Raw genomic sequence first — 17,308 nt, forward strand, 5'->3', positions numbered from 1 at the left:
TTACATGACTTTAAACGACCAATCCCATCAGAATTATAGTCTAGTGCTTTTTACAGTTTATGCGCTCACAGTGAAAAACATAAAAACTTGCAGATTTTATGAACTGCTTACAATATTTTCAGAGGTCACATCAAGGTTCATCAAGTTCTTAAGGGCAAAGTCATCAACTGTCACACGTGGGTGACACCCATCTTGCCAAACCTGCTAGTCCTCTCCCATTTTTTAACGTCCTAAACTCTCATAACCATCATATCCAAATCTGTGATCTGCAAGACAAATGAGCTGGGAAGCTGAGCAGGAAGCAGATGGACAGACAACAGATGTGTGACAGTTCTGTGTCAGGCTTTGTTGAAATTTATTTTAGGATCTCCCATAATTTTGACACAGGGTTCATGTTGATTTTCATATTTAAACAGTTTTGTTTTTTTTCCCCAGAGCTAGCATTTGTCAACACAAAGCAGAAAAAGCACATGTGTGATTAATAACAGTACTGGCTGCATATCACCAGAATCATTAACATGATCAGTTACACTTGTGTTTTTTCTGTAAAGACACAACACAATGTCTGTTGAAGATAAAAGATAAAACCCTCAGCTTCTTTACCAATAACTGTAACTGTACTTAGGTATGACATTTATGGGTTTACTAAATGTGAGAAAACACACTGTACTATTCAAACACAATCATCACCACTGAAGAAGTTTAAGACTGCTTTTATTAAGTGCCACATGAAATGTGAACATCATAGTGTGTCTCTGAGTACTGCTGTAACTGGACAGGTGGAGTATCGTGAAATCTCTTCACACTAAATATCCTGTGCCTATGTTATGCATTTTAAATGATCTATACTGAAGAACACAGTTCAATCACAAAAACATCAAAAAATATTTGAATACTGTATAATTCTCAAAAAATCCCTCAAAAGCAATAAAACAGCCAAACAACTGAGCAAATAATATGCATTTTGTTCATTATTTCTACTTATAAATTCCGCTTACAAAAGAAACACAGAAAAACTCAAGGGCTTTTGGCCTGACTCTAGCATGAATTTCACAAACTCCTTTCTGTCTTTAACAACTTGGACCACCTTCCCTCGTCTCTCACTCATGAACACAGTCACGCAAACAGATGCAGGGAATTCATGCAGAAGCCACCATACTTCTGCATGTGAAAGCATGCACCCACGCACACCCACACAGCACTGTCAGTGTACAGTACATTTTTATTTATTTATTTATTTTTTTGAATGACATGCAAATGTAGGTTAGATTTTGGTCCCTTTGTTTCAGCAGGAACTTCAAATGATGATCCTGATCCTCAGACTCAGTCCTGTTGCGTGTGTCTAAAGCGTTTGTGTTGTGTAAATCTGGCCATAGTACAATGTGATGTGGCTGGAGTCCATGGCAGCTGTGAATCATTAACGCTAAGAATAGCCTAAAGAAACCACAGAGGTTGGGCCATTAGAAAAACAAAACCCCATTTCTTATACAGTTAGAAGAAAGGCAAGAAAGTGTATGAAATATTGCAAAGTATGGTTAAATGTGATCAGAAAAGAATATCCTCAGCCGTGTCATTGATTAGTGTCCACCTCCACACTTCATCTCAAGGTCTATAACTGAGTCAGATGAGGGGGCGTCTCAGGCAGACAAGCAGCCCTGCATGAACAGGCGTTGAGAGGCAGGCTCACTGACGAGGGGACACGGTGGCACGAGGGGCGCTGCCCGGACCCTGGTACCTCTCTTTGGCATGCTTCTCACAGTACATCACATCTCCAACCCAAAAGTGACCTCTCATCCTGAGGTTAAGGCCACAATCTGTGCAAGTGTAGCACTCTGGGTGGCGGAAGGAGTCGTCTGTGATGCGCACGGCCTGCGTGCTGTGGAAAGATGAGCACAGTCAGAACATACTTGTTCATCTGATGACGTTTCCAAAGCAAACCAGCTCCACAGTTGCAAAGATAGTATCAAATTTTTTTCTTGAACAATGCATTAATAATAAATACATATTATATGGTTTCACCACAGAACTTCCAACTCAATTCATAAAATATACAAATATATGACCACACTCCCTAGAAATTCCAGTCAGCATATGACTGCAGATGACTGTACACTTACACAATGCTGGTGCCACACTTCTCACAGGTGTGGTATTTGCTGACTCCTCCCACTGACGGGGTTGGTTTGGGGACGTTGGGGGAAAGTTTACTTGGAAACTGCACAGCTGCCTCTGAAGACAAACACACACACACACGCGCACACACACATGAATGGAGCTGCTCAGGTGGATGTTATGACATGCTTGAGTCTCTCTCTGTTCACGGTATCAACACTCTGTCCTCAGTGGAGCTTGTTTGTGTTTCACACCGATCATCAGTAGCTCAAGACGCATGGGACAAGAGCCATGAATTGGGTTTCCAACATTGACCATTATCACATCATTAAAGAATGTTATCACTACGTAGATTTATATTTACTGCTATTTATCAAAGAAAAGGAGGGAAAGGAGGACAGACGAATTCCACATGAGGTTCAAAATATGAACTGCACACTGGAGGGCTCTTCTCCACATCCAGAACTAGTGAAGGCCATATGGAAGTCAGTAACTCAACTGGGCTGCGTGATAAACACTTGACAGGGATGGTTTCAAGATGGAGATGCAGCCAGCAAACATGAGGAGGAGAAGATGTAAATTATGTTGCATTTGACATTTTTGAGTTCTCGAGTTCTCGAGCCAGTCCAGACTTTTAAATTTAAAACTGACTTTTGCACGCACCAGTTTATATTTATTTGTGAAGCAATGACCTCTTTTAATTGTGGCATGTGAAAAAATACGAACTTCATTTCAACTGTGTACATTTGTTTGCGTTAAAAAGTGCTTCTAACCTTTCTCGTCGGCCTCCAGGACCTCTTGCAGCATTTTAAAGGTGTTTGACTGACGAGGTGCTGTGCGGGACTCCTTATTCTCCTGGATCATCTTGTACACCTCCGAGTCCCTGTCGAACCTCTGCATGGCAAAGTCGGAGCTGGAACTGCTGCAGGTTGAAACAATTAACATGGGTCACAGGTTATTACATTCAATCTAGATTGCACGCCACAGGTGAGACACCAAACAGTATCCGATTACACATCACACACTCAACAGGATTCCCTTTCTATCACCTTACAACAGGTGCTGTTCTTCCTTAGAAAACAGCCTCAAGGCGAAACCTCAGTGCACGTAAGGCCAATGACGGAGGCTGTATAGCATGCGTGGAATCCTTCCTTAAGAAAACGGTGCTTCAGCCAAACTCCGTTGCATAAATGACTTAGAAACTCCTGTGTCTGACACAAGGCATGAACTGTCGACCAACAGTCTTTTAAAAAGACAAGTGACAACAAGAGGACAAAACTACATTAACATTGTAGCTTGTGGCCATTTCTGTGAGTGAAAGCACAAATCAGGGCAGAAGGTGAGAAGAAACTTTCACCTTAGGGGAGGGGCCGTCAGCTAATTGATGAATTAGCACAAAGAATACTGGCTCATTTTACAAGCAAATTCTTTACCACTACCTTTACAGAAAAGTAGTTACGACCTACTTTACTGATGCGTATACCAGCCCAAACCTACCAAGAGACATATGCATTCCAGTCTGGATTAACAGATGTACGTTAGATAAGTTAAATGTAGCACAAAGGCCACTCATGTTCTTTCTATTTGACTGGGGGGGGGGGGTGTGTGAGTGTTTGCTGTCAGTAGAAACTGGTTGGCCAGGTACACACTAGTCAGGCCAGGTGTGGGTTGATGCGTTTCACCTGCAGCTAGCTTGTCAGCTGGTATCAGTCAACTTAACCCGATGGACTATCCCACCTACGGTAAAATCAATGAATGTTTACACTTCAGCTGACACCTGTGGTGTGAAGAATCTGATTTAACATGAAGGTGTCTTTTATTCAGTTATCTTGTTGTAAGAAGACAAAAGTCTTAGTAGTAGCAGTACTAGTAAAGTAGTTGGGCAGGGGTACGTTTCCTCCTTTCACAATGAATCTGAAATAAACGATTATAGTTTAATGCAGAGTTTAACCTTACTGTAAAGCTGTGTCACATTGGTTATAGTCTGTAGTTTTTATGAGCCACCAACTATATAAATACTTGTTTTCTACGTTTGTCTCCAGGCACTTTGAAACTGGATTTGTAATGAGGCGACAGACTCTGCTAATCAAGAACGTTTCACTATAAAAAAACTAAACAAAAAAACAAAAAATCCCATTGTAACCACTGTCCATCAGAACTGTTTGAAAACTTGAGCACCATTACGAGTCCTGCCTCTGAATAATAAACAACACAGCAGGTCCACAAGTTTCATTAATCCCTATGTACATGTTTTTGTATTTCAGCTGCATGAGCTTATTACCCCCATAAATGACCATGCCTGCAACAGGACACAGCAAACAGACAAGCCAACAAATATGTGAGTGAAACAAATGTTCGTACCCTTTCTTCTCCATCAATGAACATGGTTCAAATTGAAAACAGACCTCTAAAGTAGAGCCTCCAAGTTTTCCACATGCTCAGCTCCACCCTCAGCAATTCATTTCCCCCTTTCGATTTGCTCACCATCCCTCCTGACATGCAATCTCAAAACAAATGGAAAATCTACGTCTAATGGGAAGAAAATAAATAACAGGACTGAAGGTCGGGGGGGAATGGCACGCATCTGAACAAGCACAGAACATAGGTTTGTGGTGGAACCACATAGATGTCATAAAGCATCAGAAAACCAGCTCGCTGCTTTCAAACGTTCTTTAAATCTTCACATCTATGCAGCATCTGCAAGTGAGACAACCGTATCTATATCCAGGTTTGGCTTAGGGGAACAAAGGTAAAGTAATCATAGGAAATCAATATGCTAGCAGCAACACATCTAACAGCTGCAAACAACCTAAAACATAAAACGTTTAAATAGAAAAACTCAGAAAGCGCAAGACTCACCTCAAAGAAAAAAAAAGAGTGAACAAAGCGGGGGAACACAACTCCAGTAATAGTCCTTTTATTTCCAACAGTCAGAGAGCAATTTAGAAAATAGAAGGGGAAAAAAGACAATTAGCGCACACACGCAGATGCAGAACTGAACACACACCTCTATCCAAAGCAGACGAGACAGAAAAACAAGAGCCTGACTGAAAGGTGTGCCCCTGGGCTGAAACTCATTGGCCACGCGACACAAAGGGGTGGGTGAATGGGTGTCACTGAATCTGTGATTGGCTGGAGAGGAGCAGGGAGAGGCTTGCTGTGCAGGCTGGGGGCTCCAGACTGGGGGCCGATCAGGGGGAGAAGTACAATCTGTCTTTTTTGTTAATACAGAGTGTTTGGATACGACTACAGCTGCTGACACGTCATATCACTAGCCTCGGTTACCCAGGGGGAACTGGGGCCAAAGTCAACCAGCCTGCACTGTGAAAACACAGGCACCAGGTTCTCCAGCAGAGAGCGCAGACACAAAGAATTAAGTGGAAGACTAAAAGAAAAGTGTTCATTTCTGCAGGGACAAAAGCATTCCAAAAAAAATGTACAAAGGTCAACACCTGCACTGGGTAATGAGTCATATTACTGCTACATCACCTCATCAAAAAAGGTGACGCAGGAATAAGCGGAAGCGTTGGTGAGGGACACAATATGTTGTTTCCCATTACGTGTGGTCACAGACTCCAGACACAACTGCAGACAGCTCTGAGCACCAAGAGTCAGCTGCACAAGGGCAGTGAATTGATAAGTGACAAACAATTGTAAATCGAGTTAATATGTTTCTGTAAGATGGATCTAACCATGTACCATACTTTGACTGTGAGAAATTACTTTTTTCAAGCTCACATAGATCATTTTTGTGTGACGCAATAGAGGCTGTAATTATGCTGCATTGCCAAAAAAAATAATAATTTGCCACCTGGATTTAACCAAGCAAATTGGTGCGAGCCTCCCACTGGATATTTATCACACAGGTGATTATCTTTCAGCTGGCAACAAGTTATTTAATCCCAACTGATTCTTATTTCTTAAACCACCATGTAGAAAGAAATATCCTGTGGTTGTGGAAGAGATGTTAGTCTGTTTGAAAAGGGTGGGATTGATCAAGCAGAGAAACATCTAAGGAGATTGAAGCAGAAACTACTAAAATTGGGTTAAGAACTGTCCAAGATATTCAAAGATGACAATGCCAGAATTCATTAGTTGTGAAAGGGTGGTTCAGGGAGTATGAAACATCTTTTTCACACATGGATTGGCCACCACAGAGTCCAGACCTCAACCCCACTGAGAATCTTTGGGATGTGCTGGAGGAGGCTTTGTGCAGTGCTCAGACTCTGCCGTCATCAATACAAGATCTTGGTGAAAAACGAATGAAACGCTGGATGGAAATAAATCTTGTGACATTGCAAAGGTGGGTAAATGAAATATTAGAGTGTGTGACCCATTTTTTTGGCCAGGCAGTTTATTATTTGATCGTTATTTGAGATAGCTCAGCATAATATTATATTATTATATATTATAAAGTAAAATCATCTACATGCTGTTATAGCCTGGAACAAACGAGTTCAAAAAGACTTCTTAAATATATCACCATTCAACTATGAACCTCATACACATGGATCATCAACCATGACTAGTCCCTTACCTGCGTCGAGGGGACATGGGGACATCCCGGTCAATGGGGCTATGAGGTGAGTAACGTCCTGGTGGGGTTGGGGTTCTGCTGGACACGGAGTTATTTCTGTAGTCTGAGGGGGAGTACTCCTGTGGAAGAAAGGGAAAACATCAAAGTCAAACATCGTGCAGCGGTTTGCAGAGGAATCTATTTAGACAGCACGCAAGTGCTTAGACCGTGATGCAATGTGACTGTAAAAGACACAAAAAGAGTAATGTTCAGTATAGAGGAAGGAATTCACTGGCAGCGTTTCTGGATCACTGCTCTACCAAGCAGTGGTTTTTGGCATTGAACGTTTGTAGCATCTTTATTTCAAAGAGAAACAAATCCAAGAAACGTTTACTGTATGAGTGCCTGGAATAAAGCAAAGTGTGGCACCGCTTTAGGTAGAATATATTCAGTCAAGGTCAGAACAGGCGAGAGTCTTCAGTAGTTCAAAGTTTGAGTTTATCTCATCACAAACATTTCAACAGACTTCATGACTTCACCACATCTGACTGAAAGCTAGAGGTTATTTCAGTAACCAAAACTAAATAAACGATACACTGAGTCACTGATTGAGAGCACTGGGCACCAAACATAATCAGAGTTTCTACTGCATGAGTCACACCGAGCATTCTTCTCTTCCAATGGTTTCTGCTGAGCAGTCATGATTACAACAACCTACATAACCTTTTTATCTTGATTACCGTTTATGATCAGCTGTACTTCAGCCCTTGGGCTGTTAAACGATGGCATGGCAACAGTCACTACAGAGGCTGTATGAATTTCATTGCCATCCAAAAACTGTGGACATCTTGCAATTAATAACGTCGCTTAAATGTGTTCCAATGAGAAAACACTGCACATTCTGCCAAAGACAACACTTACTTCACAAGGATTGCAATAGAGGAAGGAAATGGAGCAATCTGTTGGTTAAGTGAAGAAACGTTGACTTGACAGAAGAGGGCGCTACATATCTAGTTAACACACAAAGCTTAGAACTGAAGGTCCCAGCAGATGTGACATTGATTTGTAGCTGGTCTTAACACTGGAGGTGTGTGCTCCTGACTTTCTGTTCAGAGTCAAAGATGATTTATTTCACTTTAATTATGTCATAAGACAGCATGCATGGGCCACTAGTGAAACTGACACCACACATGTCCACAATAAACACTCAGCACACCTGGACTAGGTCTGCACAGCATTAAATCATCGCAGACACTTTTACTGTCAGGAATCCCTACAAACAAATTGTTTTTAACCACAGCATTGTCTGCGTCTAACCATGTCCACCTGTAATGCCGTCCACTCACTGTATGCAAAAGACACATGCACTGCAACATCTGAGGATGGCCTGGTCTTTTTATAAACTATTTATTTAGATTTGCTGGAGAAATGAAAGATATTACTTAATCTCAGGCCTGTGCTTAGTCAAGGGAAATTTACTCAAACAGTGATCAAATAGCCCACAGACAACTCAAGAGTACGCCTCTCAGAAAAAAAACTCTGAGTTTTTCTCCCTCAACCGTCACCAGCTGGCATTAGAGTTACACAAGCTCCATCCGAGGGGGAAATGGCTCCACCCGACTCTTTGAACCAGCACAAGTTTGAGACTCAAGCTGGAGCTGATGCTGAAGCTTGGTGCCGACACAGTGGCATGGATGGAGTCAGAGATTTGTGTTTCCCATGCCAGCACCCGCTTCCAATTCAGCAACTCTTTGAACATTGTTTCTGGTCTCAATTGAGTCCAATTTTCCTCTTCTTTTTCCTTCATGAGTGGGCAGATTAGTGGTGAATGCCAGGAAGCCTTTACCAGAAACGATCACTGGGATGTCTCCATGTGATTCCTCTCAGGATAAACCTAGCACAATAACTCAAGGCTCATGAGATCACATATTTCATATCGTCAGAGTCCAAGAACATAGACGTCCATGTCCTCTCCTGCTGTGAACCAATCTAAAGGGCATGTACCTGATGGACATACATGATTTAGGGATTCCTTCAGGGAGACCTAGTGAAGACACACAGCATGTGCATATGAATCCACACTAATGCAAACCAAGCGTATGTTATGTAAGTGTCTGGCTGCTGAACATGGATCTACATGCACTCCAAGAATTTAGGGATGAAATCACATCTCTGATCTACAAGACTCGCGCAGAATGCAATGAAGTAAAGAAAAACAAAAGGAAGAGGGAGAGACAGGAAAAACAAGCACTCCACTGTGACAAGGAGTATGCAGCAGTGATTGAGTTTGACCTTAGAAAGTTTAAAAAAAAAAAAAAAAAAAAAAACTTTGCACAACCAGAGCCGTTCTCCCATCACCATTATCCATTCTGCAGTAGCCAAGGCCAGGATTTTATTGCAGTAACCATGGCACAACTGGCACTCGACTTAAACTAAGCTCCCCACAACATCTTTGTTCTAAAATCTTCACTGCTCCATTGTGAGTCAAAACCATTACACATGGTTGATCTCAGAGATACAATGAATTTTATACACTGCACCATTGCATTGCCAAGATTGCCCCCGTGTTTGATGCACTGTTAAACTCTGGGAGGGGCAGAGCCGAGCTGAGGGAAGCCTATTATTTTGTCTTGGATGGGAGCATGGTCAGAGATGGGAGAGACCACTGCAGAAAATCATCAGCCAATTTTTTGTGGTTTCAGCGGCTGGCGAGAGGAGGAAGCTCTGATTAAAGCTGCACTGAACTGTAATCAAGAGTTCATAGTCAACAAACCCAAGATCATTAAGGCAAGTCGCTGGTATGCTGCCCCGGCTTTAGGCCGCATATACAGCAACATAACCAGTTATTCACTTTACAACCAGTAAGTTTGCCACTTGCATTTGTTTTGCTAAAGAGGACGTATGAACATATGCAGACACTCATTTAAAAAAACGTCTTGAATAGTTTCTTATGAGCAATGTGGGTTGAACAAGCAATGGCTGAAGATTATTCGGTATTTTTTCGTCTAGGTTTTGCTTTTTCCACTGTTTTGAGGTAGATGGGTTCAGTTAGAAAAGGCAAAGGCACTTATTACCAGTAACCAAACTCAGAGCCACCTGAAAAACAAAATGTGACTGAAAGTCGAGGGTTTGTGGTTTGATTGCTAGTAGCCTGGCAACATAAGCAACGTTTTGGTGGCCAATGTTGCCAACTATTAAAAAATAAGTACAATAGCTTTGTTTTTGACTTATTTAGTGAAACAAATTTCCTGCAAGATGTGTCTTTTACAGTAGTTACACAGCTGCAGAAGATGTGGCAGCTTGTTGTGTAAGGTTGTGTTTAAGCCTGATATTTATTTGAACTATCCCACCATTTTGTATACTCGCCTCTTTTTCGTGGCAGGGGCAAGGGGACTGGAGTCTATCCAAGCATGCAGTGGGAGACAGAGACAGGCTACACCCTTGTGTCAGTAAAAAGCAAACATTTATAGTATTCAGCTAAATATCAAGGTTAAAAAACAACTTGGTGTGCTTGGCCTCTTCTGAATGTGCTTTTCAGGTAGTATCAACTAACACAGAAGTGATGAGCTGCAATAATCCACAACTCTCAGTGAATTAAGTAAGCCTCCACCTACATTAATTGTGCCTGTGTGTATAAATCATATTCACAGAGCTGTGCAAAACACACAATGAATTAACTGAACCAGCGTTCATCATCACTTTTTAAAAACTCATTTTAAAAGTCATTTGTTACTCTCAAAGCTTTTCTGGACAACTGAACATGTGTTGTGATTTAAGTGAATAAATAACCAAGCGTTTAGTAATAAAGACAAGGCTCGCTACAGGAGACAAACATGGTGGAAAAACTGTCAAAAATGCAAAACAATCATTGTAAAACGCAAACAAGGTTTTGTCTATAAGCGGCTACTTCAAGACACAAACAAACAGGAAATAGCAAAGTGAAGCGAGGGCAGCTGTTTCAGATCAAGGCCCATGGGAGACACTCGGGACAGTGCCAGCAGAGGAGCCTTCAGTCTGGCTCCAAGCAAGCCACTTTGCATGATCATTACCACCCTGCAACTTCAATTACAGGGCACTGGCCAGCAGCACATAGAAGTGACTAGTGCCTAGAGCTGCTTGTATTTTGGGAAGTCTGGTGCTGCTGTAAGAAAGTGTTTTAACTGTTTATTCACTGTCTCCAACGCAGACATGACTGCTGTATCACAATGAGGCGGGGGACACCAGACATCCTGGGCTGGGTAATAATATGAACTGTGTACACTGTTTCCTATCCAGCAGAGCACACTGGTGGAGGTCCTGAGCAAAGACCTGAGGCTCACTGTAACCTACTCGTTATCCACTGTCACTGATGGACCCTGCCTTGTAATTACGTCTGAGCGAGGCTGAATTACTGTGTCCACATTTTGTAACAGATAAAACACAATATGCAGTTGAACGCAGGACATCATCTTATATGAAAATTCATGTCATTAACATTCTTCTCCCTTTTTTATTGCCTCACGTCACACTGCTGTGGGAGGATGCAGGTCTCAGGCTACAGCGCTGAGCATATTAATGATAGACTAGAGCAGCGGGTTGATGGGTACAAACTGTCCACAGATACTCATGAAATGAGCCAACTTCCATGTAATATAAAAAACAGTTCAGAAGACTTGGTTATCTTAGACTATGGTTAACTTTATGTTTATTTGAAAATGGTACCGCGTATAAACTGCACTACACAGTTAAGGCTTTAGAAGTCGAGCTAATTCTTCTCAATCCACTATAATGAGTTCTAAATACCAATTACTGGCTTTGGCTTACATAGTGCAGCATCCAATAACAGGGAACGTGACATATCTTTGTGACTGCAGCTCTAATGCTTCCTCCTCTCTCCACTCGCTCACCGTGGCCACACACCATCACTCCGCTCAAACCATATGAACAAGATTAGAGTCTAAACGAGACAAGAAGACAACAGTGTGACTGCAAACATACAGTCATGAGTGCTACTGTCAGATCCAACAAAGCAACATTTAGTTTGCCTGCATGCATGCATGCCTGTGAGACTTTACTTTCCAGTCTCCAACCCTTATTCAACATCAGTGCCAAAGTAAATTGAGCTGGTACACATGAATGTGAAAGTGTATAGCTCAAGACTCATTTGACAACATGCACATCATGGAAAAGTTATTCCATGCTGCAGTTTTAGTTTAATGTGCACAATTTCTGCACAGCTCAGTGCTTGATTATTGTGGAGAAACCTGAATGTGTGAATAATGAAGGAAGTATCCGTACAGGGAATACTTTCATAGAGTAAAGCCAAAGCAGTTTCATGTGATCATACTGTAGGTGGTCTAAAGGGGAGGGGGGGGCAACTCACACACACACTGCCACTAAAACTCAGAGACACACAGTTAGGGGTGAATATAAGCCCGAGTGTTTATTTATACATGAAGAGTGCCATGAGCACCAACATTTCATTTCATTACTATAAATTCCCCCACAAGGCTCCAACTGGACCAGTTTATCAAGCTCATTAGACATCTGGAGTTCATTAGGGCTGGGCTAAAAATTGGCGGACTCTGTGTTACTTCTCTTCACATGTATATAAAAAAGAAAAAAAGACAGTAACAATAAAAAAAAAAAAAGTTCATAATGAACTGGTAGAGACATCCAACGAAACCGAGAGCATCACAACACAAAGTCTCAGTCCAGTAACATTACTGTGGAACACAGAACCATGAGAACAAGTACTGTCCAATACCCTACTGACTAATTTCCACTAATGACTAAAACACAAATGTAACACATCAACAAGTTATGCATTTATAGTGTCTCAAAGCAGACGAGTTATTCCCCAGTGTTAACAGCAGAGGCCATTTTACCACCTCAACAATTATGATTTATGATCAATTATGTGGGGCCCTAGCAACCATTACCCTAACACACAGGAGTTGTCCTGTCTTGAATGGGAGAAATATGCTAACGTGTCTATTTTTATTGGCATGAAAATACTGAGGGGCAGTTATTCGCGTCGTTGCCTCGACAACAACGTTTGGAATGTTGACATACCGCTCAACCACCTTCGTAAACAGCACCAACTAGTAAAACGTCCATCTCTCCGCGCCAACATTTCCTCATAAAACTCGCAGGGCTAACTGTCCCCATGAGTACGCCTGGAGGCATGGGGAATCAAAAGTTCCCCAGTTTGTTTTTCCACTCCAGGGGAAAGAAAAACACGCTTGCTGATCAATCAGTGGGGATGAGGAGAGGCATGCTGCCCGTGGAGTGGCCACAATGGACCCCAAGCTTAACGGCTATGAGTCCACGTGAAAAGGCCTCACACTGTCCAGTCAGAGAGCTCACTGTGCAGAGAAGAAGAAAACATCCCTCTGCCGAAGCGACTGCCAGCGCAGCTCCCCGGACACTGGCTTGGCTTAGCCCTGTATCGACATGCCAAACCTAACAAGAGACCTAACTCATGTCCAACCTAAAAACGTGAATTATTCCAAGCCAATCATCATCAAATAAATAGTTATGCATATCTGTATTTAGAGTTGGAGCAGAAGCCACTGCAGGTGAGGTGACCTTACCCCTGAAGTTTTCTAATAACTGCAATTTTCAACCAACAGCGTGCACAATATATAGCTTTTATATTTCAACTCCATTTAGAGAAAAAAAAAAAAAAAAAAGTTAGTTCTGTTCCAAGAGGCAAGTCTTTATTTCTGCTCCCAAGCAATGACCACAGCTTTGCACTCCAGACCACCACAGCCTCGAGAATAGAGCAGCACAAAGCTTTGGGTTGGTGAGCAGAGCAGCCCGTGAGGAGAATGATGGACAGACATGTATAGGACGGAGAGTGGATGGATGACTACACACCCTGCCCTTTAAAGAAAAAGAGCTTAGGGACATGTCATTCAGCCAAGGCCATGCCACGCAATTCAACATAAAGAGGCAAAGTTTGGCCTGCACTGGACAAAAACAGTGTGTCACCCTGCTGTAACTGGCCATATTACACTAGGATGGATATTTATAAAGTATCCTCCCTGTCCCAGCACAGGATCAGGCATCCCACTAAGGCTACCCTCAGGAACCTCAAAGTGCAGCAACAGCAAACGCAGACACAGAGCTTGGTCTTAATGGCCGAGTAACGGGTCATGTCTCACGAAAAGTAATTTAGTTTTGGCCCCGCTCGCTGCAACAGAGATCCTGTTGTGGTCACCTCTTGATGATATAAACAGACGCTTTGAATCATGACCATGGCCAGCCAGTTCAGATACAACCTCATGCCTGGTTTTCAGGAATGAATTTGCTTATTATCATAGCTGGTGAGACAGTCATACAAGGGCATGACAAAGATAAAACTACAGGGTACAGTGTTACACTATTTACAATCCCAATAAAAACACTATCATATGTTGACACACAGGCGTTTCCAACACTTTGCTCTAGAAGTGCATGATAAGTCTCAATCTTTGAGCTTGTCTTTTGATTTTACGAGAAGAGAAATAAGAGAGACACTGAACCATAAACAAGTAATGTCCTTCAGACCCCATCAAGACACACTGGGTAGAAAGGTTTAAACATCCCAGTGGCCAAATGTTGATGAAACGGACAATGTGAAGGTCATTTGCAGACATTGTTGTGAATTTGTTGTCAGTGAAGTTTAAGTATAATAAAAACAATAACACACCAATCAGCCATCCCCGACAGGATCAGCCTGACCTGGCCTCCAAATTCACTAGATCCCAAACTGAACAAGTATCTGTGCGATGATCCACCGAAGCCCCTCTCCTCATCCAATAGGACCCAAAGACCCCCACTAACAACATCATGTTACCAGGCACCACAGGACGCCCTATGAAGGCCCATGTCCATCCTCTGATGAGTCACAACTGTTTTGGAGGCACAAGAGAGACCTACACAATATTAGGAAGGTGGTCATAATGTTATGGATGATTAGTGTATTACATACGTTACATAACATTAGATGCACGAACTAGAAAACAATGGTAAAAATTAATCCCATAAAGCATTCAACATAAGCGATTTCTGTATGGAAGTCACATGTGTATATTTTTAACACATAATTTCAATCTTTGTCATTGGCCCGTGTATAATAACATGCAAAGGACACGCAACAGTCTCTGGTTTTTCGTGAGTTTTTTTTTTGACAGTGATTGTCATCCAGCTCCCTGGTGTCCACTCCGCTCCAGTCCCTACTCCAATCAAACAATAACAGGCCTTGTGACACGAGGAAGAAAAAAAAAAAAAAAAAGCAGCAGTCTTCCACAGCATCTGCCATCACAGCCACTATTGTACCCAAGCTTTTTCTCAGGATACCCAACACCCTGGAAAATGGGGGATCCTGTTGCGCATCCCACTCTCCTCACTCGAGGAGCCAAAACATGAGTGGAAAAGCCTTTTAGGATCTTTTCAGTGAGGTTGATCACCTGATACAGCAGCACTCTGCACCTCTCTACCAGGACAGAGACTCTTGTCATGGAGGCTCCACATCTCAGCACTCACTAGGAGCCCGTGCCCCTGCCTGCCAGAGCAGCATAATGCACAATGTATTAATGGCAGGCCTCTTCCCAGACATTTCCCCCAGAGAGTGCTCTCTGAAAGAACTCCACTTACTAATCACAGTGTTGCAGTGGGAGCCTCATCAACACTATAAAACCAGGGTAGACATCGCCTGGAGGAAGGGGTCAGCCAAAATCCAAAACTCGGATCCTCAAGGCTTATTTAGTTCCAAGATATTAAATGATTAAAAAAAGAAAGAAAAAAAAAAAAGCTCCAAAAAATTCCAGGAGGACTGAGACAATACAGATCCCAACATAAGAAAAATGAGTGAAAGTCTACATTTTAACATGAGAATGGAGAATGGAAGTGCAGGCGACCACAAACATGCGAGGCTGTCCCAACAGGATCCCGCTCATTCCTAAGCGTTTGCTAAGGGAGCTCTCTGCCACAACACAGCTCCTAATGCGTTGTTGGGTAGGCCAACTTCCAGTTTGCTCCACCATGATTTGAAGGAGTGTGTTTTTGAACATAGTTTTAGACGGTGAAAAGATAAATGATACGTCTTTTACAGTATTCACGAACAGATAACACAACAACAAACGAGGAGCAAGCTGCAAGCTGCATGAGTAACCCAAATGTCCCAACGTCTATGTCGAAATGACAACAGCCTTCTGTACAAACAAGACAGGACAAGATATCATGACTTTTAGATCTCAAGATGGAACAAACTCAAATAACCCTGAAACCATAATGCATGTCATGTACCTCAGGGGTATTTTCTTTTTTAGAGCAGACTGTCTGTCCCTGGTAAATGTTTATATTCATTAAAATTAATACCCAAGTTTAAAAAAAAAAAAAAAAAAAAATGAACCTGTTGATTAGGTTATAAAGCTTCACAGAGAACCTACGATGACAAAATAGTTGCTTTCATATGCAGAGTATTACTCTTCATGACAAGCAGGCTGAAGTTTATTGTAAAATCAATACCAGCTTCAGTTTGACTTAAATACAAATCAACTTTGCACAGTTACACTTTAATCACATTGAAATCTTTATCCTTTCTTAGCAGCGAGAGCAAGACTTGAATCTGAACAGCTTCATCATCTCCAGTTCAGTCTACGGTCTCAGGAATCTCTTGGGCGGGAGCCAGTTGGAGAGCTCATGTCTGCATTGGGGGTGACCCATTATCTTGCTTTCCAATTACTGAATGAGATACTCTGAATGTTTGACTCTGATGTGATTAAATTAAAAATGCAGCCATCTCCCTATGAATGGCTACTGCTTGTAGTCTGGGTCAGTGTTGTCCACAGCATCATTGAGATTGATTTACTTTATGTTTAACCAAACAACACATCAACTGCTAATAAGAACATAATTTTTACTGCAAATGTGCATTTGCTGCACTATTATTGCAGCTATTTGTCTGTTAATATCAGTTTTGGTATATCCAGATGCATATACTGTCTTCACACACAGATGTTAAAATCCTTCATGCCCTAAAAATATCTTGGAAAGAGACAACATGCTGAGGTTTTGCATATTAAAGGGATTCTGCATTGCATTCCTAAAGACTGTACTTTGCTGGGACACATTTTCACATAACTGACAGGAACATTTTATTTCAATAAAATCTGATTACATACTGTATGTGTAGAAAACCTAATGACCGCATCTTCAAAAGACCAACTTGGACTGAGTTGACGTGGTGGCTAGACTGGTTCGTCTTCATCCCAGTGTATAGGAGATGAAAACTACCCTGACATGAGCCACCAGTCTCCGAGACGCTGCTGTGAGTGGCAGTGTATCTGAAACCTATTTATGATGCAAACAACACAAAGAATCCCGGAGAGAAATCTCAAAACTGGACCTTCTCAGGCAGCTGCCTCTCTCAAGGAATGCTTGAATGTTTTGAAGTTCAAACCTCTGCATATTTATTTAACTTTACGTAATGTCCAGAGTTATAAAAATGGCTGGAATTTCTTGTGCCACTACAAAAGGTCTTGTACTGTATGTTTTTCCCAATCTGTCATCTCACATGTTCGGTCTTCAGTGGGACCCATGCATGAGACTAAGCGTGTAGACATAGCTGAAATAGCTCATGATGAACTTTCCCACAACATTTTCTCCCTTTAACTCACTGAAGTCATTCCAGACGCCCGAGTCCCCCCTTTT

At 42.0% G+C, this 17,308-nt stretch overlaps 1 protein-coding gene across 1 annotated transcript in view; it reads right to left on the minus strand.

Moving 5' to 3' along the window:
- Positions 1–697: 697 nt before the first annotated feature.
- The window catches only part of pdlim2 (PDZ and LIM domain 2 (mystique)), a 32,715-nt gene continuing 16,104 nt past the window's right edge, over positions 698–17,308 (minus strand). The window contains exons 7-10 of the mRNA XM_047592478.1: positions 6,650–6,768; positions 2,886–3,034; positions 2,118–2,229; positions 698–1,876 (exon numbers count right to left, since the gene is read on the minus strand). Coding sequence (XP_047448434.1) covers positions 1,684–1,876; positions 2,118–2,229; positions 2,886–3,034; positions 6,650–6,768 — 573 coding nt within the window. The 3' untranslated portion in view covers positions 698–1,683. The remainder of the gene's footprint in view (positions 1,877–2,117; positions 2,230–2,885; positions 3,035–6,649; positions 6,769–17,308) is intronic.

The sequence above is a fragment of the Mugil cephalus genome, chromosome 8 (genome assembly GCF_022458985.1).
Source record: "Mugil cephalus isolate CIBA_MC_2020 chromosome 8, CIBA_Mcephalus_1.1, whole genome shotgun sequence".
Lineage (NCBI taxonomy): Eukaryota > Metazoa > Chordata > Actinopteri > Mugiliformes > Mugilidae > Mugil > Mugil cephalus.